Source organism: Acomys minous (assembly GCF_964271855.1).
Source record: "Acomys minous genome assembly, chromosome: 16".
Classification (NCBI taxonomy): Eukaryota; Metazoa; Chordata; class Mammalia; order Rodentia; family Muridae; genus Acomys; species Acomys minous.
In genome coordinates, this window is record NC_140498.1 from 17,294,004 (window position 1) to 17,320,516 (window position 26,513).

At 46.3% G+C, this 26,513-nt stretch overlaps 1 protein-coding gene and 1 long non-coding RNA gene across 4 annotated transcripts in view; one reads left to right on the forward strand and one right to left on the reverse strand.

The window, feature by feature from the left end:
• The window catches only part of ACSL6 (acyl-CoA synthetase long chain family member 6), a 67,179-nt gene extending 53,766 nt beyond the window's left edge, over window positions 1–13,413 (reverse strand). For 2 of the 3 annotated variants that reach the window (XM_084762795.1, XM_084762794.1), the window contains exon 1: window positions 13,008–13,161. In XM_084762795.1, coding sequence (XP_084618921.1) covers window positions 13,008–13,056 — 49 coding nt within the window. In that variant the 5' untranslated portion in view covers window positions 13,057–13,161. Of the gene's footprint in view, window positions 1–13,007; window positions 13,162–13,393 lie in introns of those variants that run through there. The other variant, XM_084762797.1, reaches the window with a different exon arrangement.
• Window positions 13,414–13,554: 141 nt separating this feature from the next.
• Window positions 13,555–26,166, forward strand: LOC311586667. The gene is made up of 6 exons (XR_014775612.1): window positions 13,555–14,113; window positions 17,425–17,685; window positions 18,298–18,462; window positions 25,407–25,537; window positions 25,849–26,038; window positions 26,141–26,166. It is a non-coding gene; the product is annotated as an uncharacterized lncRNA (long non-coding RNA).
• The last annotated feature ends 347 nt before the right edge of the window (window positions 26,167–26,513 follow it).

Here is a 26,513-nt window from a genome sequence, read left to right on the forward strand (position 1 = left end):
CCTTGAAATTCTTTTGTATGCTGAAGCCAGGAATCCTGGTTTTCATTGAGTGGGGGTCCTTAAAAGCTCTAAGGGAGCTCTAAGGCTGATGAGGGTGACAGTTGCTATGTCTCTGTCCCCTCACCTCTGGCACTCTGACAACCGAGGGTCACCAAGACCTGTCCATCAACCACAGAGTAAATCTTGGATCCCACAACACCCTTGTGAGGCTCAGAATCCTGCTCCTAGGAACCAGGGGTGCTGCAGGCATCACTAAGCCTGAGAGGACAGCCACTTAACAGTTCATTCCATGTTACAGGGTATCTGATCACATTGTGAACACCAAGATTGTGTTGTTTACTGGAAAAACCTGTTTCTAGTGATGGTGTGGCTCAGCCCTGCAGGACACGCACATTTCATTCAAGAGCTTTACGCTTGAACAAAATTAAATAAAGCCAACCATAGGTCAAGAGGCAGAGCAAGCAACCAGGTAACATGGAATGAACATAGGAAAAAAAAAAAAACAGAGGGAGTAAGAGGAAGTCAGGAGGATAGACAGACACACACAGGAAGTAGAAAGGAGGGACACTGAGTTTGAGGAATATTTTGAGGGGTTTTACAGACTGTGTGGAGAAAGAGCTCTTCCTTTGTTCCTTTTGGGACTTGGTGAGTAGGAAGGTCAGTTGGGTTCTTTCTCTGCCTCTCTGAGCTGGTAGGCTTTCACCCCAGCATCTGGATCCTGACTTTTTTATTGGGAAAATAGAATGATTGAGATTTTTAAAAAACAAAAACAAAAACAAAAACAAAAACAAAAACAAAAACAACATTTGGTGCTCCAACACATGACGCAACCACACGGGCAGAGAAAGCATGCCAACTGCAGACAAACTGAGAAGCCATGAACTTTGGTAAGTCACTTGGGAAGCCCACAAGGAGAGAGTTAAGGATGGGAAACACCAGGCATTAGGACACTAAATATTGCTACTTTAGATAGCTTGAAAATAGAAGCAGAAAATGGAAGGATAAATGGCTTAACTAGGATTACATAGTGCAGATTACGACTATGGCCAGTGTGGTAATTCTCATTTTAGCCTTAGTGGCCATAGTGGATTTCTGTACCCTCTCAGTGAAAAAAGCTTCAGAGATACAGGAAAAATAAAGATATGAAAAGTGGATTAATAACATACAAGCCTTAGAAGAAAAAAAAATAGACAGACTTATAAATAAATGAGAAAAACACTCAGGCAGAGGAATTTACACAAGAACCTACCGTGCCACCACGTGAGGAAGAGGGGCAGCTCAAGGCTGTTATAAAACCAACCTCAGTTTATCCTGTTACCATACAAGGTCCATGAGGAGATGATAGGCACCCCCCATGGTGGTTATGAGGACATTAAATGGAATCCTATAGATACATTATATTTGAGAAGATTTAAGGAAGCAATGGCTCCGTATGGTATACAGTTCACCCTATGCAAGCAGATACTAAGTTTGTGGACAACTCGAACAGAATTATCCCCAAGACTGGAAAGATTTGGCAACAGCAATATTGGAAGCAGGTCCTTAGTTACAATGGCGAACGTGGAAAGAGGACGCTAGGGCCATAGAACAACAAAATGGGGCTAGAGGTATTAATAGTTGCCAGGATCAGCTGCTAGGTAAAGGTCAATATGCTGAGTTACACAGGCAGCTTGAATTTGATAGTCAGACCTTGGTGCTGTGCCATTTAGCAGCTTTAAACGCTCGGGACACAGTTGTAAAATCAGGAAAGAGGCCTGAGTCATATACTAAAATTATATAAGGCCCCAAAGAAGCCTTCATTGATTTTTTTTTTTTTTTGCAAAGACTGACTTCAGCTATATAGTATCAGATTCAGAAATCAGAGAAATACTAATCAAATATTTGGTTTTTGAAAATGCTAATTCATAATGCAAAAGTCTGATTAGGCCTTTAAAGGCAAGATCAGAACCAATAGATGAATGGATTAAAAATATGGTTGATGTTGGACCTCACATTTATGATGGTACTCTGATAGGAGAAGTAATTTCTAAAGGTTTTAAGAAAAATCAAAATGCCAGATGTTTTAATTGTGGTAAACAAGGTCATTTAAAAAGGGATTGTAGGCAAAGCATTCCTACAAACAATGTTTTTTCTAGAGATAATTTTAAAAAAAGGTCCCAGCCTTCCTGAGTACGCAGAAGGTGTGGTAAAGGCTGGCATTGGACTAATGAGCTCAGATAAACAAGGGACAGGCAGGGTAACCCTTTGTCGTCAAGAAATGCCCTAAGGGGCCTCCTATAGGTCCCGATATCAAATTAGATTCAGTCCTTCCCTGTCAGCATGGGAGAAACTCATTCATAGAGGAATTAGCAGATTTAATGCCTGTTGTTAAAAAACAGCACTGCCCTGGATATAACCAAGGACAGAACAGCTTCAGTAGATAAAACAAAAAAAATTCAAGAGAGACCAGAAAACAAATATTTTGGCAAACTGCTATAAATAATCAGAGACCAAAGCTAAAAATACAAATAAATAGCATTGAAATAGAAGATTTGGTAGACACAGGTGCAAATGTAATAGTAATTTCATCAAAATCTTGGCATCCAGATTGGCCTCTTCAGGGGGCAAATATTCAGCTCCTAGGAACTGTAACTTTATCTCAGGTAAAAGTAAAATTCAGGATGAGTTGAGCATATAGGGCCAGAAGGTCAAATAGGCAAATTAATGTGACTAATACAGCCATAAATTTTGGGGGACATGATTTGTAGTAGCAATGGAAAACACAGATTAACGTTCCTCCAATCTCAGAAGCAAACTATAAAATAAAGAATGCTTCTGAGAAAAATATTGAAAGGTATTATCAAGAACAGTCACTGACTGTTAAGGTTGTACATTAAAAAAAAAACCACTGTGGAATTAAATCAGTATATATATATATATATATATATATATATATATATATATATATATATATATATTTAAAATATGTTGACCTCAGAATGGAAACTGGGATGTGTTACGTTTGGGGAAGAGGTTTTTGCCTTTGTTTCCACAGTAGAAGGAAAGCCGTGGGCACCATCAAGATTGATAAAGATTATCTTTGAGCAAGAGAGATCTCCTGAATAAGGAGAGGTAGTAGTTCATCAGACAGCTTCTTCATTCAGTCCAAACTAACTTACAAAGACTAACAAATGCCTTTCATTTCATTTGATCAGGCATAAAAATAAAATATAATATTTTCAAATCATAATTTACTAAAGGCATACTTGCATTACTGGCATGAAAAGAAAAATGGGTTTTCTTAAACTGTGTGTCTTAATCCCACGTTAGAATGTTAGACTGTAGATTGCCATGTGGCCCATGCGATCTTGGACATCAGCTTTTGAGTTTTCTTCTTAAATAAAAAGGATATTTTTGATGTCTGGTATTAAAAACACAGTTAAGAGATTAAAAATTTTTAAAGTAAATTCAAAGTGATTTGGAGCTGAGATGAAATATTTGAGCAGAGTGGTGGTAGTCTATGCCTTTAATCCCAACAGAACCAGGTGATCTCTATAAATTAGTTGTTTTCTAAATTCTAGAGTTATGGTGAAAAAGGTGGTGGTGCATACCTTTAATTCCACTACCCAGGAACAAAACTCAGATACAGTTCCTAATTGGTATGTCTGCATACTAGAGAAATCACATACCATATATACAGATTATTAAAAAAAAAACCCTCTACAGGGTTACTAGAGAGGTAGCTGATTTCCAATGGGGGACAGAACAAAGGACAGCTTTTGTAACTGCTGGCAAGCTCACCTTTGTTCATGCAACCCTGACTAATATTGAACCAGGTGATACCCTAATTATGGATGTCATATTTATTGGAGAATTGGCAACTGGGAACTCTTTATAAAGCAAAAAGGAATCCGCCAACACTTGCCTGTTGGCTTCTAATGGAAATGCTTCCCACATATGGGGAATAAATATTCTGAGAAACAAACCTGGATATTTTACGAGGCATGGAGAATTACACTCAGTCATTGCTAACCACCCTGTGGTCATATGGGAGCCCCTTACAATGGCGGATTGGATCTCTTTGAAGGCTGAGTCCTTCGCAGGCTTAGCGATGGAAGGAAAGACACTACAGTGGAACGGCTACCTATCTGAATTCCTTTATGACTGGGATGTGATAGCAAAGGGGTCTGTGCCTTCCCACACTGAGGAAATAACTCAGCTGCCCGTAATCCCCATCCCTAAACCGCTCTCTTCTCCCTAAAGAAGAAGGAACGATACAACGGTCACAACATTTGGCTGATGCATGGTTTACAGATGGTTCATCAACCCCTGATGGAGCCAAAAACAATGGAAAGTGGCAACATACAGACTGTGGGATGGAATAGCCAGTACTGAGGAAGGAGCCACAGAATCTGTGCAGCACTGTTGGATATAGGACAACCAACTGGGAAAGCAAAAGGGAATTTTCTATATTCTCCAATTTATGGCTATATGGTCACCAAAATGGAAAACTACTAACAGTCAGATAAACGGCGAAGATATCTGGTCGTGGGAGGCATGAAAGGAAATGGCAAGTCCCAGCAAAACTTAGTAAAGACAACAAATTTTATGTAGCTTGCACAGGCAAGATAGACAAAATGTCTAAAAATAACATAATAGTGGACAATTGGCATCAAGTTTCATTAAGACCAGAATGTTAAAATTTTCCAGGTAATCCAAAAATAAATCAGCAAGAATGATAGATTACACATTTGAAAAACTTGACAGTTTACCCCTAATACTGAAATATAAGGGGAAATGGAGAACCAAATTCAACCAGGACAACCCTATGAGAATAACTATTATAAGGAATTCACAGCCAGGAGGTGGTCCACAGCTTTAATCCCAGCACTGGGAGGCACAGGCCTTTAATCCCAACACTTGGGAGGCAGAGGCAGGCACAGAAGAATTACAGTGATTAAATTTAAAAGCTGCTTGCAAAAGGTGGATTGAAATTCAAAGGGGATGTCCACTTTGGATGGATCACCAAGAGAAAATACCCCAAGAAAGAGTAAGTTGGCCACGTGGTATTGCTGCCCTTTAGACATAAGTGGAAAATATGCCAATTCAGTTAAAAACCAAGGCTGGCTGTGGGATTGGAGCATCCATGCATGCTCGTTAAAGGAAAACCCAAAAACTCTGTCTCCTACACAAAGAGACACCTGGTATGAAGCGGAGGAAAACAAAAAATAAGAGACTATTCTATTGCCACTAATCTCATAATCTTTTCATTTGACTCTTTAACACTTTTCTGAAGGTATAAATATTATCTCAAAACCTATAAGATTATTATGTATATGCAAACTTTCTGTCACGATGCTAGTAGCCATACAGAGTACCAATTCTAGAAATAAGTTTTCTCTAGCTTCCTGTATGTTTTCAGGTTTGAGTCTGAAGCAGGTGACTAGGAACAAAGTTTGTGTGCCTTGGATATACTTGATAGATTGCGGTTCTCAAACCTTCCAGAGATCTGCTGAAAATGGCATGTAATATACTTACGTTTTCTACAATAAACCACGACCATTCCTAACATAAGCTTTGAGGCCTCCAAGAAGATGATGGGGCCCTGGAACAACATATGGACTGTGGTAAGGCTAATCATGGAACAAAACTGCCTCATGCCCATTCTTCTGCCAGAGTCTGCACAGAATGGTCACCTTTGGGCTGACTGCTGCATTCTACCTCGCTAGGATTGCCACTAAACTGACAAACACCACCCTAAGATCAGCTTCAGACTATGAGCTGCTCAGGACATTCAAATCGCTGAATTCATAGGAGACCGAGACGAACATTTTTACAGAGCTTTGAACTCAAAAATACTTAATCCTAAAATCCCAAAATAAACCAGGCTGAACATTGTGGAAAGCTTCGCAGAGATGCCTTCATTACTGTATGTACTTTTTCTGTGTTGGAGTTAAAAATCTTTCCTTTTTATTTAGATAAAAAAGGAGGAAATGTTGCAGGGTACTTGATCACACTCAGAACCCTGAGATTGAGCCCTTTACTGAAAAAAAAAAACCTGTTTCTAGCCCTAGCACACACCTTTAATCTACAAGCTTTCAGCCTGAACAAAATTAAATTAAATCAACCATAGGCCAAGAGGTGGGGCAAGCAGCCAGTTGACAGGGAGTGAACATAGGAAGAAAACCATAGAGAGTGAGAGGAAGTCAGGAGGATGGATTGAGAGATGCACAGGAAATAGAAGAGATGGGTTTTTGAGACAGTGTCAGGAAGGAGCTCTTCCCTTTTTCCTTTTGGGATGTTGGTTGAGGATATGGGTCAGCCGGTTGCTTTCTCTGCCTCTCTGAGCTACTACCAGGCTTTCACCCTAGCATCTGGCTCCTGAGTCCTCATTGGTAAAAATAAAACACTTGAGATTTTGTTTAAAAGAAACAAACAAACAAAAAAAACAAAAAACAATTCTGGAGCCACATATGAGGTGAGAGGTGCTACACGGATCTCCTACAATCCAAGGCATATGACTTTGTAGCCCTGAGAAAAAGCCCAGCCCTGGTAGGTAATGGGCCATTTTCCACCTGCCATATTTATGAAGCTAAGACGCCAGATGTGTCTCCATGAAGGTTCAGAGAACCATCTAAGGAAGATAATCAAAAGGCAGAGGAAGAGGAAGAGAGAGAAGACGCTGTGAGACAGAAAATGAGAATTTCCCAAGTCACGCCTTATCCTGCTGCCTAGCCTGCGTCAGGGGGACTAGGAACACATACATCAAGATCCCCAACTACTCTGCTGGAGAAGGGAAGGACTTCTGTATCCAGACACGGGCACGCTTAGAAGATGGCAGAGTGGTAGCTGAGTAGGGGTGAGTTGAAGGTGTACCCCAGAAAACCACATCCTATCAGCTGAGATAAGCAGGGTGCTAGAGGCTAGATGCCTTCATGTGGCTCCAGCTTTGGGAGCAGACTAGAGGGGTGCTACTTCTCAAGCTAAGGCGATCTCTGCCAGCTTGGGTGGCTCCTACTTGATACCCCACCTCCATGTTGGTAAGCATCGTCCTTCCATTGGCCTGAGAGCATCCTGTCCAGGCTCTAGCCACTTTCTTATCTGATCTCGCTGCCTGGCCCACTTCCTACCTTGCTGCTCTTTATTTCTAGCTCCGCTCTGACCATCCTGCTATATAGTCTCTGACAGACCTTGCTATCTAGTTCCCGGTTGACCTCAATGCCCACTGGCTTTTCTGTTCATTCCTTAGACCTAGAGCTAGGGCAGGAATAGGTGGGCAGGCACGTCTCTCAGGGGAGGTCAACATTCCCAACAGTCCAATGATATTTGAGGGAGAAATAGGGCTGATAATATTCCCAGTCCTGCCTCCCAGGTCCATAGGTGGGACAGATAGCGCTGGGAGTGAATTAGTGGGGTTTGTGTCAGAGCTTACCATTCAACCAAGGGTCTTTTTCTCCCCTGCCTCCTCTCCCCCAGTGGCCGCCAGTCACCAGGTTGGTTCCTGGCTCCAACTGGTGCCAATCTGGATTTTCTTATCACAGGGTCTGGAAACTGCGATTCTGATTGTCATTGCTGTGAAGCCTCAAGAGGCAGCCTGTTTGGAAGGTAAGCCTGACTGGACAGAGCGCCAGCCAGAGCTAGCCGCTCCCAACCTTCCACAGGCATCCTCTACCTGAGTGCCCAGGGTGTGGGGATGAAGGACATTTCTGGGAAGAGCAGATGGATAGGGTCCAGTGGGTCTAGACAGAATGAAATGATTCGGGATCTGAGATTACAGACTAGATCTCAGAATACATAGCGGAGTTCAGTTCAGAATTTCTGTCCCTACATGTGTCCCCTGTTCCCACTTCTATCTCTCACAGACCCCAAGTCTCCTATAGTCAGAAGAATACTTGTCTATGACCACATCTAATGGGTTAGTGAGTGACAGGAAGCCATGCCCAGGCATCGTAAGGACAACCGTCAGGCCCAAGGCAGGTTCTTCCCACAGTACTCCCTCCCCCACATACCCTGAGGCCCAGCAGACTGTGAGTGAGAACCATGGCTAGGTCAAGGTAGGGAGCTGGGACGATCATACCAGGCCATCACAAAGGCAAGGCCTTCACTTGATCTGCTTCTCGGCTAAGCTGGGCAATGTACTCAGAGTTGCCGGTCTGTAGGGAGACTACATCTTTAAGTACCAAGGAAGCAAGAGCCTCAGAGAAATCTCCCTTCTACAAAGCCATCCATCCTGAAGCTGTGGGACACCCATCCATCCACCCATCCACCCACCCATCCATCCACCCATCCACCCACCCACCCACCCATCCATCCATCCACACACACACATCTTCTGGATGCCCTTCTGGAGCCCCTGGACATCCCAGCCTTGACAATATCAGGAACTAGGCAGAATTTCTTTCTGCAAGGTGAGGCCACCGACCAGAGATTCCTCTCAGCTATGCTGGGTAGAGCAGTCAATGCTCACTTCAGTTTGTTTGTTTGTTTGTTTGTTTTTTGAGAGACGATATTGTGTAACCCAGGCTGAAACGGAACTTGCTATGTAGTCAAAGCTGTCCTTGAATTCCTGATCATCTTGTGTCTGCATCCCACGTGCCAGGACTGTAGCCACGAGCCACCCACACACAGCTTTTACTTCAGACACCCCCGTTGCTTTTCCTCATCAGGACCCTCTTCCCTAGACTGCCTTTATGTTCTTTCTACTTCATTTCTGCTTGTTAGAAACCTGCCTTTCCTCTGGGCTGCCAAGTCTGGGAATACACTCTGACCCTCAGCTGCTACAAATCACCTCCCACTTAAATTTCTCTGGGTCTCAGTGCTTCATGCACTAAGTGGTGATAACAGCAACACAGCATTGTGGGAAGATTGAAGGGAAGCTTGCAGACTCATAGAAACGTGATTGGCATACAGAGTGTGCAAGGTGGAACAGAAATGCAGACAATATGTTTACACTCCCTTTCATTCACGGCATTTCTTTTTTTTTTTAAGCCTTAAAACATTTATATTTATTGTTGTAAGCCATAATTCTTCAACTTGTATGAACTCCATGACCCATGGCTTAGTGTCCAGCAGGATGTTGGCTATAGATAGTTGCTCTTACATTTTTATAAAATACACAAAATACAATGAAAACCTGAACTTTGTTCTAGATTTTTAGCAATGAAAAGTTACAGAATTCCTCTAAATGTTTGTTCTAAATATACTTGGACATATCAAAAAGTCACAGAAAACGTCAGTTTTATGAAATAAATGGCTTCTAGGAATGTTATGATAAATATAATAAAACATGACACAACTCTGAAGTAGCTGAGTTAGTTTGTGCTATATGCACATCGTGGTAGTCTCTGTGTTGTTTTAACAACTAGGGTAAACCAGCTGGAATTAGTAAGATGGTAATGAAAGACCTTGCGCACACAATGTCAAACTATTTAAGTCACTTAACCAGGGGGAGTTAATCATGAATATATATATATATATATATATATATATATATATATATATATATACATACATACACATATATATATACATATATACATATGTATATATATAATATATACATATACACACATATATGTATGTGTGTGTGTGTACATATATAATTCAAGGGATTTCTAAGTGCCTACTGTGTGTCTGGTGCTGGCAACCTAAACAACATACATTCTACTGTACAAAACTTGTTTCTTTTTGCAAACAAGACAGACCTCCTCCTTACTACCCCATGTACAGAACAGAACTGAGTTCTGCCACAACTGTCACCCATCCAAGTTCAGCTCCGTGAGATCTACTTAAGAGCGCTTGGTCTCACAAACCCCGGAAAATTATCAGGAGAGCAGGATGCTGGATTCTGCTGCCCCCTGGTGCCAATGTGCTCTTGCTAGCACAGCCTTACCATGCCCATGAAGGCTGCAGAGCATCTGGGGGGGGAGGGGGGAGGGAGGTCAGAATCTTCCCACAAGGTAAATGAATGAATGCAAATTCAAACTTCCTTCCTTTGGGAGTCATGCCCCAAGTGCCTGATTTTCTTAGAGTTCCAACACCGGCCCCAATCTTTAGCTTCTTTTTGGGCTTCCTTTGACTGTTCCAGGCCTGAAGCCAGTCATTACCCTAGCGGAAGCTTAGGGCTAGGCATGGGATCTGATAGGGCGGAGCTGAAGTAGGTTGTGTGCATGGTTGCATCTGCTTAGCCAGACGCCCGGCACCTCAGCCTCCTGTAGCTATGCCTCACTCCAATAGGGCCTGGTCCATGTCACCAGATCAGGAATCAGGACTAGCTCATCTCTCTTTCTAGAGCCCAGGCCCAACTTAGGCCAACCTGGGCTACATCTCTTCTCATAACACAATGGTCCTGAGCAACACTCCTGTACCCTAGGCTTTTTCCTCCTGACCCAGCCAGGCTACTGTGTCTAAACAGAGGGCTCTTCTTTGCTCCTTGATAAAAACCCTCTTCCCCAGTGTAGCTACCAGGCTCCTGCCACTCAGACAGGAAGATACTCCCGAGTCTACTTGTCTCTGACAGATGCCCTGTGTCCTGCAGAAATGCACACAGGTGTTACTGGTGGGTAAGGTCTGAAGTTAAGCAGGTTGGATCCTGTACAAGAGCATAGAGCTATACCAGTCTGAAGGAAGTGGTACCCTTTAGAAATGTATTTATCAAGAGAGGAATTTCTTTCCAGTCTGCACAGGAGTCATAGAGGTGAGCAGGAGTCCCAAGCCACAGACGCCATTGTCCTCTGAGTCTTGGGGTATGGAGGCCAAATTTCTTACCAGACTGAGCACCTGTCTCATGATGGACCCATATCATTGTCTCTGTGATAACAACTCAACATCCAGATTAGATCTGGAATGGTACAGTACTGTGCAGCCCAGAGCACATGGCTGCCCCTCTTCCAGGTTGTTTCACCTCCCCCCTTGCCCCCCATCTTTCCCTAAGAGCCCTTGAGGTCAACCATTGCCAGACCAAGCCTTGTTTCCTTAGGGACACACTGAGCAGCAAAAATGCATCAAGAGTGACATTGCCTCAGGAGTAGCTTCCTGTTCGAGTGGCAGGAACCTGACAGCTACACTGGGTTATAATGTAGATTACAAAGCAAAATTCATCCTTAGGGTGTGTGTGTGTGTGTGTGTGTGTGTGTGCATTCTCAGAGCCTTCCATCCCAGGAGAAAGTCCGAGATCTAGCAAAGTCCAAGGAAGGCAGACGTATAATCTATAAACCCCCACAATGTATTTGGGGTATTGCATACAAGAAAACCTACCATGCATCAGACCCAACCTTCTAGCAAACAGAGCAGCTTGGCCTCTGTGGATGCAGCTGCCACCGATCACAGGGAAAACTTTGCTTGACTCTTGGAGGCCCTTGTACAACCCCTCAGTGGGGCAGATCTTCCCTTTTCTCATCCAAGAAGGCATGAGAGAAAGTCAGCCGGACTCGGTGACTGTCGTATACCAGTTGTAGACAAGAAGCCCTCACAGTCAGGGACTTCTCTCACCCCTGACCCCTGTCACCAGTGGCCCTGTAGCCACTGGACACCTTCCTAGAACCACAGAAGACCAATGCCTCAGAACCAAAGACCCAAAGTTTCAAACCCATGGTGGCTGGGCTTCTTCCTAGAACGAGACAAAGAGGACCAGGGACTGAGAAGGACCTCATAGGCCATTTCATCATGTAGACAATAAATAGTGACTGCTCTCCCCCACACCACCATTACCACCATCATTATTTTGATTATTCACAACCCCAGCTCCAGCCTGTCCTTTGCCTACTGGGCACACAGCAAGACTCAGAGTGGCCCTGGGCAGCCTGTCACCAGACACTGGCAGACAGAAGGAGCTTAGGGAGCTGAGGGGATTAAAGAGGTCTTAGTCTCCCCAGCTCAGGGAAAATGTCCCTGTGGCCTAACTCAGGACAATTGTGGGGGTGGGGAAAATAATTACCTTGGCCCATCATCCCCTCGGGTTCAGGCCTGATGTAACCAAGCACTTGGTTAAAACTTTAGATAAACTCTAACCTGCCATGTATTATCCATAGGGCATTGGGCAAGTCAGACTCTGAATCTCAAGAAATGAGGTAATACCAACCTGCAAGGTTTTGGCATGAATATTAACAAAACAAAACAAAACAAAACCAACAACACATGGCTCACAAAAGGATCAACCTCTACCCTTCCTTTACCTCAGAAGCAACTTTGCCAACACCTGCAGTGGTGCTGACTGAATACCGAATTAGAAATACTAGCATGCATAGGGCGTTTGCCCTGGGCTGGGCCAGCTGTAATCAAGCTAAAGGCCAAGCATTTTCCCACAAATTATGAAGCTAACTGCACAGGGCTGGGGCTGGGATTGAGATGGAGACCCGTTAGAGGTATTGGCTTGGAAACCTGGAGAGGGGAGAGGCCAGTGCAGAGAAGTGATATTGGTAAAAGGATAGGCCTATGGAGAGAGTCTATGGGTGTAGGGATTTCATCCATCAGGGGTCCTGTAGCTTCCCAAGTGGGTGCAGGGATGAGGAGGCAGGAGAAGCCAGGTCACAGCCCTGGGCAAAGCTAAGGGGCAACTAACAAGCCAGTCTTGTCCTCTGGCTAAAGGACAGCAGGAACCGGTAGTGAGGAGGCTTCTGGCTGGAGTCAGGAAGCCCAGGTCAGCTCTACTGTACAGTTCACCTACCATGGGACCTCAGGGGCAACACGCTTGGGGCTTAGTCTCTGGAGATGGACAAGGAAAGTCTGCCCGTCCCTTGGCTTGGGGCCTAATCTGATCACTGGTCCTCACCACAAGGGAAGATGGGCTTGAGAAGAGAAGGGAGGTTGTGGGGGTTTCAGTGAGCAAGGCCCTTCCTCCGGGCTGACCCAGCCGCTTTCCCAACGCTGCCCCTGGGCTCCGCCAGAATTGGGGTTGGCACAGAGACCTTGAATGGACTGCTCAGCAGCCGCAGCGGAGGGCTCCGCAAGGTGGGGATGTCACACCCGCACCCTGGGCCACGATACTACAGCTTCCCGGAGATGGAGGTCGGGATCAGACCGGGACTTACCGGCAAACAGCCAAAGGGAGCCCCCCGACACCAAGAAGAAGGTCAGCATGTCGGTGACCGGGCCCAGCCCGACCCGCACTGCTTCCGGGCCCGCAGCCCCGCAGTCCCAGAGCCACCACCGCCGCCGCCGCCGCCGGGTATTTTTAGCCCCCGCCTCCCCGCGCCGCTGCGGAGACCCGGCGGGAGGGGGAGGGCGCAGCGCGCGCTCCTCGGCCGGGACTCCTGGGCGCAGAGACAGCTGCGTCCGAACCGCCGAGCCCGACTGGGGGAGGGGCAGGGCCGCCCGCCCCGCAACGTTCCGGGGAAACGGGCTGGAATGGGGGGGGGGGGTGCTCACGAGAGCACTGCCGCTGCCACTCACCCCTCCACCCACGAAGGACCCTTACCTCTGCAGGACCAGCCGCCAGGGTTTTATGGTTGGGCAGGCTCAAGTAGCAGCAGGGTCCAGGGCTTCTGTCCCAGAAAGTGCACTTGGCTGATGGGCCGGTTCCTAGCTGACTCAGACGCCCCCTAGGACCTGATTTTGTAGACACTGGAGTCATATTTGCAAGCCCTGGACGGGAGGGAGTGATTGGGGAGGGGGCGCTATCTAGGTGAGGCTAGATTGCATATTGCCAGACTTAATGAGAATGTTCAAGGTCAGGTTGGAGGCCACACAAGGTCATGGGAAGACTCACCAGCTGCCATGTAGTCATCAGTCCCCAGGCATGTCACATGAAGCCACAGACAGCCACATGGAATCACAGGTGTCTTCCGAGGACACAGTCAGTTATAGTAATGTGTGGTACATGAGAGCTCAAGCTCCTCTTTCGCTATGATAAATGGCCGTACAGCCACCAAGCTGCTGGTGGTCACATTGCTGAGCCAAAGGGTTGGAATCCTTCTGTCTTGAAAGAAAAGGAGGAGGCCTGGTTCTGCGGTTTTCCAAGAGAATAAAGGCAGGTATTCTGATGGGGCCTCGATGGACATCTTCAGATGGATTTCCCAAAGTTCCCCAAGTTTCTCACACTCTGCTTCAAGCAAGCACTCGGGACTCACAAGGCCTCCAGCACCGAGGACAGCGCTCAGGCTGCCTAGCCTTCTCTTACAGGACCAGGAGTAAGAAGGTGAGAAACCAGATAGTGGAGATCAGGAAGTGAGGGATGGGTAGGTGAGATGGCCTGCTCACTGGACATTTGAACCACTTGAACTCATAGCTGGGCTGCAACCATGCACGTGTGTGTGTGTGTGTGTGTGTGTGTGTGTGTGTGTGTGTGTGTGTGTGTCTGTGTGTCCGTGGGTGTGTTGCAAAGGAGATCCTCCTATATTTTTAGTACTGGTATGTTTGTCCAGGCCTATCTGTGTGAGCTTTAGAAATGTACAATCTGCTGACACATTTGTGAGTCTCTACAATAGTCTCTGCATCCTTTCCTATTACAGGAACTGGGTCCTGGGAGGGCTGGCTGCTCTTGCTTGAAGCCAGGTTCTTCCTGGCAAGGGTTTTGCTGGAAACCGAAACTTGGCAGGCACCTCTATGAGGACCACAGAAGTGATGTGGCAGAATTCTTCCCAGTGGGTGACACGGCAGTCAGAAATCTCTTCTGTACTCCCGGCAGCAGTAAACTAATTGAAGGCCTGCTCAGGGAGACCCGGGCAGGGGAAACTTCTAGATTTGGCAGAAGAAATGGATCTTAAGTCAGATCAGCTGAGGGAGCTGACCAGACAATGTCTCTATAGGCTAAGGGACTAAGTGAATAGCTATGAGCAGAGCCGGGGTCCTAGGAGCCAAGCAGCAGGCTTTGGGCCCAGTCCTCTGCAGCACTAAGCTGCAGGAGCATCTAGGTACCTGGGTGGCTTTCTGGCAGCCTCTTCTCCAGAGTGATGTCACGGGACATATTTAGCCTGGCCCCTGCGGAACGTCGCATCCAGTTTACTCTTCCTACAGATGTCTCTGTTTCTTGTGAGTTAATACAATTCAAAAATCTGTGCTGGCGCTGAGCTGATTCCAACTTCACCGAGTGGTGTTCTGCTGTCCTCTGAGCGTCACTTGGCTTCTCCTGAGGGAGAGGCTCTGGCTGTGGGATCATGGCCAGGTCTCTCTTCACTCTAGGCCCTGTCCCCTCCACTGAGTCACTGTAGATCTCCATCATGAGCCAGAGGGCTGTGACTCTGAGACCTCTAGTCTGGGCAAGCCTAGAACACCACCCAGAGAAGCTAGTATCCAGAGATGTCCAGGCCGGGTGGGATGGAGCCTTTACATCCAGCCATGCAGTAGCCATGGCCTCCTGGCTTCCATTCATCCATTCATTTACTCACTCTTTAAAGCCACTGTGCCTGTGCCATCTCCCGGTAGGAGCTAAGGTGCAGGCAGGCAGGCAGCAGCAGTCTAGCATGGTAAGCCTGGAAGCAGAAGGACAGCCCTAACCTAGCTCTGGGAAGATCTCCTGGGGGAAGAAGCATTCATATTGCACTTGCAGCCTTAGTGTAAGTGTTTAGATAGGACGTGTCCCCCGGAAAAGGCTCATATGTTGAAGTCTTGATCCCTATGAGGCGCTGCTACCGACAGGCGACTAGATAGTGAGTGAGCTAACTTCATCAGGGAGTGGAGTAATACCGTAGCTGAGTAGGCCACAGGGAAGGAAGACCTGATTGAAGGAAGTAGGCGGGCGAGGCATGGCTTTGGAGGGCGTGTTTTATCCTGCCTCCTTCCTCTCATTCCCTCTGTTCTCAGATGAGCAGCGCCTCTTCATCTCCACCATGTAGCTCTTCCTCCCTGCAGGCCCAGAAACTTCCGAGCAACTGTGGACTGAGACCTTTGAAACTATGATCCAAGATAACACTTTAAGTTGATCTCCGCCCCCCCCCCCCATCAGGCATTTTGTCAGAGTGGCAGAAAGTTGACTAACACATCGGCCATCCAAGTTGAGCAAAGGATTACCAGTCACAACGCTGCTCTGACTCCACCACAGAGTGAAGCCTGGGAGAAGTCTCTGCCCCTTTGTGTCTCCACTGATGCAAGTAAATACCGACCCAGAGGCTTCTGGTACCAAGTCACATGCAGCCTTCCATCCTCATGGGGGACTGGCTAGCCTCGAGGGCTACACCGGCCTCCATCTATGCCTCGTCTGGTCTGCTAATGGCCATGAGAAACATGGGTGGGTTCAGATGATCTTGCATGTAGAACATCTGAGCCATGTTTTCAGGTCTGCGTATGGAACCCGGGCCTTCACATCTGTTAGGACAAATGTTCTATTACTTAGAAGCAACCCTAGTCATTCCTACCAGTCTTGAACATGTTTTGATAATTCCCCACACGGTAAGTAACTCTTTCTGGAGGGACCCAGAAAACTCGCTTTTCCAGCCTTCTGTGAATCTAGGAGCTGGTAGGTGAGTTGGCTGTACCAATGACATATGTCTTCATGAGCCTCTGATCCAAATGTCAGAAATGAGTCGGGGAAAATCCTGCCCATGGCATCCATCTTGCTGGCATCAGGAAAGCAGCAGAAGCAATGGATGGTGGGTGACTGTGGGAGCTGTTCTTGGAAAGTTTAGGCTCTTTTTTGAACCTCCCATAAATGCTACGAGTTATGCAACTTTTCAGTCTGCTCTTTTCATGCTCAAAAGAATCCATATGGATTTGGTGTTGTTAATGACCAAGAACTCAGATCGTCTCTTTCACCCTCCCGTTGCTCAGGGTCTTTTCAGCCCTTGGACGCTTGTGGCTATGGAGCTAAGCACACAGCATGGCACATACTTTGTCCCTAATGGCCGCCTAATAGAAATGGAGGCGCTGGCTGGTGAGGTCTTGGCTGGCTTGAAACTCACTATGCAGAAAAGGTTAGTCTCAGAATTCACAGAGACCCGCCCGCCTCTGCCTTCCTAGTGCTGGGCAGTTCAAGTGTGTGTGCTACCATGCTTGGCTCTGGGCTAAACTCTTGAAACCCAGCAAAGAATCCACCCATAAGAGCCACCTCATCTACAGCAAAGACTCTGAAGGCACAAAGCGGCAGCTGGAGAAATGTAATGTCCAAATTTGATGACCTTAGTTGAGTTCTGTGGACTCACATGGGTGGATGAACGTACACAAGTTGCCCTCTGACCGCTACATGTGCACCATGGCACAGGACATACCCCTGAAATAAGCATAAATAAGTAAATGTAAAATGTTTAAAAAAAAAAAACAACACATTTTTTCCTTAGGCCCAAAACAGGTCATAGTGGAAACAGCTAGAGAAGTTCTCTGCTTCGGGGAACTGCCATTGCTCAGGCGTCAACCTAGTACATGAGAATTAAGCCATTTACACGCAAAGGTTTCTTTTGGTTGAAAACCCTTTGATGAGCTGACCAGACAAACATAACTGAGGATATTGTTTTTCTTTATATAGCTAGTTAAATGACTCAGGCATTCCTGAGCTTTTTGTTTTGTTTTGTTTTTCAGAGTCACAGGAAGACAAATAGAAGCCCTTGTGGGTTTTCCTGTGTCTACCACCCCACCGGTGCATGGTGGTCAAACCACTGGTTCCCACAGGTTCCTAAGAAGGCTTTGATGCATGTGTCTCAAGCGGTACAAGGTTGGAGTTTGCTGCAAAACAAAGTGCAATGTAAAAATCTTGAAAAGAAAGTTGAAGAAAATATAGATGAAGGTTATATTGGCTGTGGATGGGGAAAGTCTTTCTATGTAGAAACCACAAAGGAAAAGGTTGGTAGACTTGAAGTTCTGACACATGCAAATTTAAAGGCTAACACCACCATTAAAAAAAAAATCTAAAAGGTGAATAGACTGTAAAAACTATGTATGCCACTTCACAACAAAGGGTTTGCCATGGACAGAGAGACAGAGAGACAGAGAGAGAGGGAGAGAGGGAGAGAGAGAGACAGACAGAGAGAGAGAGAGAGAGAGAGAGAGAGAGAGAGAGAGAGACAGAGACAGAGACAGAGACAGAGACACAGAGAGACAGAGAGACAGAGAGACAGAGAGACAGAGAGACAGAGACAGAGACAGAGAGAGAAAGCTACAGATGTAGATGATGCTTCAAGGAGAAGAAATGGCGCCCCTTCTGGCATGTTTGGCACTTCCTTGCTGCCTATGGAGGGAGACATGAACCACAGGAGTCCTCCTCCCTCTAGCTCCCCCCACCGCATCTCTGATCTCTGAGAGAGGATCCTTGTCTTGTTCACCCTAGAACCCCACAGAAGGAGAGTACTATTCACTAGCCTAATGCACCCCATTTTGTCCTTTTATGGCTCAATTTTTGCCTCCTTAACATCTCTCACATGAGTCCCTCTTTCATTTCTCTGCCTTGGATTCCAGGGATAACCAGGACCAGTTGATAGGCATCTTTATAACAAGGGCCTGAAGTCACCCTCCAACAAGAGCAAGGCCAGGACGGATAACCCACCAAATGGTAGTGATTATCTATGATGGCGAGGCCCTGCCCTGGAGTAGGAGCAGACATCTTCATCCTCACGGATGAAGGTAATAACAATTTTTTCAGACCACCACAAAGAAACAGAACGGAGATAATGGCCTTCACCAGGACTGTTTAATTATGCATACATTTTTGACCTGAACCCATTTCATCCTCCTTAAACTTAAGCTCATACCAACATCCCAAAGACAAACTTTGGGTCACTGAGGCCCTTTATCTGTTACTTTTCCCAACACAGCCACTTGGATTAGATTTCCTTTCTCTGTCATTCACCACTACTCAACTCATTTTAATATATTGGGGAAGGGCACAGGATATCTTAGGTTGGCCTCGACGTTGGTATGTAGCTGAGGACAGCCTTAAACTTCAGAGCCTCCCGCCCCTACTTCCCAAGTGCTGGGATGATAGACATCTACCACCACATCCGGTCTACACAGTGTTGGGAAGAGACCCAGGGCTTCATGTTTGATGGGTGAGCACTGTACCAATTGAACTATATACCCCCAGTCCTACCCATCTTTTTAATTTGTGTGTTGGGATGGGGAGCTGAGCTTAGTCCATTGGGATCCCCAGAACTGGTACTTTTTGTATAAAACTCCAATAATGCCATCACTTTTTCCATCTGCTCAAGCCCTGGGTTATTTTTCTGAGAAGCCAGTGAGGCATCAACCTCTCTCACCCCAAGTCAGGCCAAATGATTTCCAGCAGTAAATCAGAGATCGCAAGATAATGTGGGTATTTGAGGATCTGACATTCTAAAGCTCTTTTGGTAAACTGTATCACAAAGTTCTTACCCACAGATGCCTGTCAGTGGCTTTGCGTAGGAGTTAACAGAAAAATCAGGATTATATGTACATAACTGTCGGCGCCGCACCGTCCAGCGGAAATAAGACACCAACAACCAGACTTCTCGAGATCTTTACTCAGGATTAAGCTCAGTGGGAATGGCCCCAAAGAAGGGAAGGGCCAAGCTTAAGTACAACTCAAGGGCCAATCAGCTCATGCCAGGTGTCACCTCCTCATAGGTCCGCGTCAGAGCAGGACTGCTCCTCATCAGACCACCACTTACCCTTGCACAGCCTTTTGCCATATAAGGACTTGTTTATCTTAGAGAGCGCTCGCCATTGGGATGGCGGAAGGAGAAAGGCACCTCGCAGCTCTCCACACATAACTTATTGCCACTACTACCTGTGGACCCTGCAGTGTCTGGGAATTTGACCAAGACCCCCATGTTCTGTTGTGCCATGAAAGGACCACAGTGAACTAAGGTTGGGGCCAGGTCTGGAGATGGCCACCTTCAGAGTAGCTTGTGTCTGTCTAGAAAGAAGAAATGGAGGGAGAGAAAGAAAAGAGAGTAGGATCCTGTTAGGGGTAGAAGGAGGGGACTCACGGAGGTCCAGAGAGGTCAAAGATAATTCTTAAGACAGTGGTACATGCCCCGGAACTGGAAGGAGCATCCCATTCTCTGAGGAAACTGAGAGAGAAAAGGTGTACCTAGCTTCCTGACTCCTGGCCAGGGGAGGAAGAGGGAATATAGAACAGGGTCTGTCAAAGAGGGAGGAACAGCATCAGAATACTTGGTGGGGAGAAGTGCTCAGGGGTTGAGAGCACTATCTCCCCCCCCCCTTTCCCTCCCTCTCACATCTCCTAAAATTTTATGGGAAAAAGGAGAAAGCAAGAGCTAAATCTTTGCAAAGAAGCACATGGATTTTAGAAGCCACTCTGTATTTTAGCTGCAAGTATAAACAGAACACCGGTGACCTCATCCCTGAAGCTATTTTAGTGTCTTTGTGGTTTGGGGAGGGGACAAACCCAAGGGAGAATGAAAGAGAACGTCTCCTGCATTTGTAGAAACACCAGGACCAGCCACAAGTGCTCATTCATGACACAACGGGAGCGAAGCCACCCGAAATGCCAGTGCATGCTACGGTTCCACGCATAATAATTTCCAAAAAAGGGGGAAAAAAATCAGAATCTGCATAGTGAAAACTGCCAAACATGAAACATGAAACACTTGGGGTAGACCTCCATTGGAACTGTGTGGTGATTTCACAAGGTGAATTCCCAGCAGCAGTAGGGTAAGGAGTGAAAGGCATGGCTTGGTCACCAACACCTGTGGAAAGTCAAACTGAAAGCTACAGGGCCACCCTCCCCTGGCACTCTGTCACCCCCGGTGCTCACTGTGCAGACCTGTATGTCGCCCATCAATCAAGTACCTCTGTCACACATCACTCAGCCATCTAGCACTGGTAAATAAAAAGTTGGTGCGGTAGAATTGCTCAAGGAAAGCAATTCTAGGGTCTTAGGCCCTAGAAACAATTCCCCTGAGGTAGTTAGTGCTTCCTGGGTCAGAATCAGCAGGGGCCTGCTGGATAGGGAGAGGGGACTTAGTGATTTAAATCCCTAGGAAAGACTATGAAGGGTGACGCTAGCAAATGGGCTACAGACTGGTTAAAATACTAAGCTTTATAAGCTGGCCGTTGCAGTTCATGCCTGCCATCCCAGTGGGAATCAGAGGCAGAGGACAGAGAGTCTGGGCTAGCCTGGAACACACATAACAAGACTATCTCAAATCCTGGGGACTTATCTATATCTATATGTCTGCATATATGGAACATTACAAAGATGCCAAGTCTCTCCAAAGTCATGTTTATACTTAATTTGTTCTCTCTTTTTTTTTTTTTGAGTTTTTAAACAAAAAATGATTTTAGATTTTATTTGCCAGGGCTGAAAAGAGGGCTCAGCAGTTAAGAGTACTGGCTGGCCAGGCATGACAGCACGCACCTTTAATTCCAGCACTCAGGAGGCAGAGACAGGTAAATGGCTATGAGTTCAAGGCCAGCCTGGTCTACAACATGAGTCTCCAAAACAGCCAGGGCTACACAGAGAAACCCTGTCTCAAAACAAACAAACAAACAAGTACTGGCTGCTCTTGTAGAGAACCTCAGTTTGATTCACAGGAAACACACACACACACACACACACACACACACACACACACACACACAGAGGCTCAAACTCTCTCTAACTTCAGTTCCAGGGATATGATGCCCTCTTCTGGCCTCAGTGGGCACCAGACACACATGTAGTGCACAGAAATACAGTAAAAAGAAGCCAATTAGGATAGAGGCACGGCTCCGTTGGTAGCATGCTCATCTAGTGTGCAGGAAGCCCTGGGTTTGAGCCCCAGCACTGAGTAAACTAGGTTGCGATGTCTGTCTGTCTGTCTGTCTCATGCTTGTAATTGTAGCACTTGTGAGACAGAGTCAGGAGAATCAGAAATTCAAGGTCATCATTGGCTACGTAGAAAATTTCAGGGTATCCTGGGCTACATGAGATCCTATCTTAAAGCAAAAATAAATACAAATCTTAAGTTTACAAACTAAGTAAAAAAGAGAAAAGACAAAACGCAAATGTCTAGTAAATATTAGTTGGCCCCCACAAGTAATGAAAGAAAATGTCAATAAAAACAGAAAGAAAACCGAGTATGGTAGTTCATTCGCAACTCCAGCAGTTGGGAGGTAAAGGCAAGAAGACCAGAAGTTCAAGGTCATCCTCGGCTGCACAGCATGTTCAAGGCCAGCCTGAGCTGCATGAAGCCCTGTGTTAAAAGTGGACAATCACATGACAGTTCATATCTTTCATCACTTATCAAAAGTAAGGTATGCCCCTGAATTCCAGTGGAAAGCGATTAAGCGCATGGGTTGAACTCAAAGAGGACAGTGATTTGGCAGAACACAGACATCATAAGCTGTGGGGCACAGGCCAGTAGGCAGATGGCAGAGAGAATGAGGCACGAGAGCCTCCGGTTTAAGGCCACGTTGGCCTACATCATTGCTGGGCATGGTGGCATCCACCGGTAATCCTAGCACCCGGGAGGAGGAAGCAGCAGGATCAGGCGTTCGAAGTCATCCTCAGATACATAGTGAATTCAAGGCTAGCCTGGGCTAAAACAAATTAAGTAAACACCACAGACCCAACAGGTTCACTGTATAAATTAATCTTTAGGGAACAACGTGCAGAAATATGAATGCTACAAGTGAACATTCAAGGATATTCTGCATACTGTTGCCTCTAAGAACTTTACAACAGGCGCAGTATCTAACAGAGTATGTTTAGAGCAATAACTGTTTGTGTACTCACAAGATGAAATACTATGTAACCATTAAAAGTAGTTTGCAGGGGGCGGGGGGAGGAATGCACAATAAGCCCAGAAAATGATTCCTGTGCCATAACTGACAACAGGCTGTGAGATCTACTCCTCTAGCAAATATTTGAGTGACTGTATGTAATAAGACCCCCTCTCTCACGGAGTTTATATTCTATTGCAAAACTTATAAGCCACAGCACCAAGCATGCCTCCAGTTCGTAAGAGAAGGTGCATTTGGAAGGAAGTCAGCAAAGACAAGCCACCATGTCAGAAGAAAACACCTGGGGCTTTGGAGACAGCTCAGTCAGTAAAGTGCCTGCCACACAAGTGTGAGGACCTGGGTTCCGCCTCCAGAATAGGGGTGCAAAGAGCTGGGTGTGGGGGTGAGTACTGGGGAGACAGAGACAGGGAGGGTCCCTGGGCTTACTGGGCAGCCAGCCTAGCCTGCTCAGGGTGTGTTTCAGACCAACCAGAGGCTAGAAATGGAGTGACCGGACCTGTTCAGTGTTATATTGCTCTTGTCCTCCGGCCTCCACCTACATGTGCAGGTACACGTGCAGGTACACAACCACACATGTGCACAAGGGTGCACAGGTGAGGAGGGGGTCACTGCAGGTGTCACTCGGGCAAGTGAGCTACTCAAAGAGATAAGAATGAAAACGTGGCGCCGATTGATTGCAACAACCTGGATGACAGGCAGTTTCTTCCCAGTGTAGTTAAAGCCCAGCATAATTTCAAAGAAAGTCTCCTGGTGTAATACAATTCCTGTTGCACAAGGAAGCATGATTACATTGGGACTCAACTCAGGGTTAGTGTCATCTCTTCCACAAAGAAAAGCTACCTGTATTAACTTAAGGGCCTAAGGGTCTAGCCTTGTCTCCAGGTTATTTGGGCTATTGGCCACCTCTGGTCCTGGCTGTGGGAGTTTGGGGGAGCCTCTAGCTATAACAGTCATTTAGGTTGCTAGCTACCTTTGGTCTTGGTTGTAGAAACTTGAGATGGCCTGGCCCAACAGAAAACACACATCACCACGATATTAATCACCTCCAGTTCCCAGATTTCTGGATGGAAAAGGAGATTTTTCATCTTTCTCCACAGGAAAGGTAATCCTGTGTGCTTGACATTGCTGGTTCCTCTGGAGATCTGTGGATGCAAGGACCTTCCTGCTACCTTACCAACACACAGGCGCGCGCGCGCGCGCGCGCACACACACACACACACACGCACACACACACACATACAGAGTGAGTGTCTGAGCTAGGGATTGAGGGTAAGTTTTGGAGTCTTTTAAATAGTCTTCTGAGCTTTCCAAAGTTTTTATTTTATTTCATTATTTTATTTATTTATTTATTTATTTATTTATTTATTTATTTATTTACTGATACTCGGGTCACTCAGTATTTTGTCTAGGCAAGCCAATCTACTACCAAACTACATCCCACCCAACAAACTATTTCTGTCCTGAACATAACTCATATTTGTGACCACAAAGAAAAAAGGCTAGAAGCTTTAAAAGAATGTGAGTTAAGGGCTGGGGAGATGCTTTAGGGGCTGAAAGTACTTCCTGCTGAGCCTGATGACCTGAGTACAGTCCTCAGGAGAGACCCGAGCCCCACAAGGTGTCCTCTGCTCCCACACATGCGCGGCGGCAGCCTCACAACCACACACATACACCCCTTGGCACGTCCCGACACAAATACATGAATGTAATTCAAATAAAAATGAATAAATAAAAGAACCTAAGTTGTGCTGCTGCTCTTGGAGAGGACCTGGGTTTGACTCTCCATGCAGGTTCATGACTGTCTGTGGATCCCACGCCTTCTTCTGACTTCTCTGGGTACCAGGCATGAATACGATGCACAGACATACATGCAGGCGAAACACACACACACAGATAAATCTTAATTTTTTTTTAAGCATGCAAGCTTAGACCTACATCATAGTTGGTTTTTTCCTAGTGTGGGATTTCTTTCTTTCTTTCTTTCTTTCTTTCTTTCTTTCTTTCTTTCTTTCTTTCTTTCTTTCTTTTTTAGCACAATGTCCATCGTCTCCAGCTGTAGAGAAGATGGTCAGGGTGGTGTTGCTGTTGGTGGGACACCTCCAGTTCTGAGAGTGGGGGTGTACCCAGGGTGTACCCAGGAAGGGACCTGGCAGAGGAGTGGGTGTGGGATTCTGATAAGAGTGAGAAGTGGGAGGAAAGAAAAGCCCAGGCCAAGAACCATCTGAGAGATCTCACTCTAATACCCTCGCCCTATGAAACTGGCCTGGTCCTCATCACCTACTCTTTCCCATGAGTCACTGTGAACTCATCCCCAGGCCTGGCCCAGGTCTGGAATCCCCGAGCAGCAGGACAGGGCTGTGTAACGGCCTGACTCAGCTCTTCCTAACCTGGCCTCTAGTTTTACTTTCTCTTTCTTTTGTCTGAGACAGGGTCTCACTATGGCTCAAGCCTTAGTACACACCCCTTACCTGATTCCAAATATCCTCCAAATACCTCTTTTATCTCCCCAATTCCTGCTCTGGAAGAGCTGTCTGTAGTCCCCATCTCTCCTCACCTCATGTTGCTGGCACGTCCCTTGCTAAGGTCGCTCACGGTTCCCCTGCAGCCACATCCCAGGCACTTTTTTTTCCCCCTTGATGGGAACTGTTTTCCTCTTTTTTATTTATTTTTTGTTTTTTGAGACAGGGTTTCTCTGTGTTAGCCTTGACTGTCCCGAACTCACTTTTGTAGACCGGGCTGGCCCCAAACTCACAGTGATCCTCCTGCCTCTGCCACCCAAGTGCTGGGATTAAAAGCGTGCGCCACCACCACCTGGTCCTGTTCTCCTCTCTTAACTTTAGACTTAACCAAATACTCTCACCCCGGCTCTCCACCGATGCCACTGGCTGCCTCTTTGTACTCCCAGCTCTTCACCTCGGGATCTGCTGGAGCTCACCAGGGTGACTCTCGGCTATGGTCTTCTCAGGCTTGTGTGAGTAAGAGCTATCTGTACTCCAGTGACAGCAACAGTGTCATCTCCCATCCTGGCCTTTATTCTGAACTCCCCCCCCAACCCCCCCCCCCCGTCCCCTACCTCGGTAGCTCCCATTGCCTATGTAGACAGCTGTTGCAGTGAGCTGTGGTCTTCCAGATGTTTCCCTAGGTCCCATTCCTCTCTCTTCTCTCTGGTAACCATATAGTCTACATGAAAACAATCAATGTAGCCCATCTTCCCCGTCATAGTGGCAGGTGATATAAATTAATGAAATAAAATTGAACAACAGTCCGTGGATTTTATTACAGGGTGGGTTGATAGAGGCTTCTACTTGCGGGTGTCATGACTTGAGCCAAAGCAATCTTTTCCCCATTGAGAAAAGAAACGCTGAGGATGGATGAATTCATGGAGAAGCTGAAAGAAAATGCTGAGATTCTGAACTGCAACCGGACTTCGCAATTATTGGTGTCAAGATACCCTGCTGGATGGCCAAGCCAGGTGTGTCATGCTTTCTGTGACATGTTGATAATGACACACTGATCTGTGCAATTGTACAAATAGAACTCTTAAACTCTTGTTCTTCTGTGGCCTTCATTTCAGTGCATAGGACCCCATCTCTAAAGGGACACAGCTGATCCTTGGATACGTCCTTGACCCCTTCCATGAACATTAACACGGCTCTGTTTAAAACGTGACTGGGGGTGAGGAGGGAGAAGTGACTCAGCCGTGGAGAGCACTTGTTACACTCCCAGAAGACCTCAGCTCATCTTATGACCACCTGTGGCCGCAGTTCTAGGGGCTCTGACACCCTCTTCTGGCCTCCATGGGCACTTGTGTACATGAGGCATATAAGAGTATATTCTCTCTCTCTCTCTCTCTCTCTCTCTCTCTCTCTCTCTCTCTCTCTCTCGGATAACAATAAATTGTAAAATATTGCAATAGGAAACTATGCATTTCTCACCAGGAAGCCACC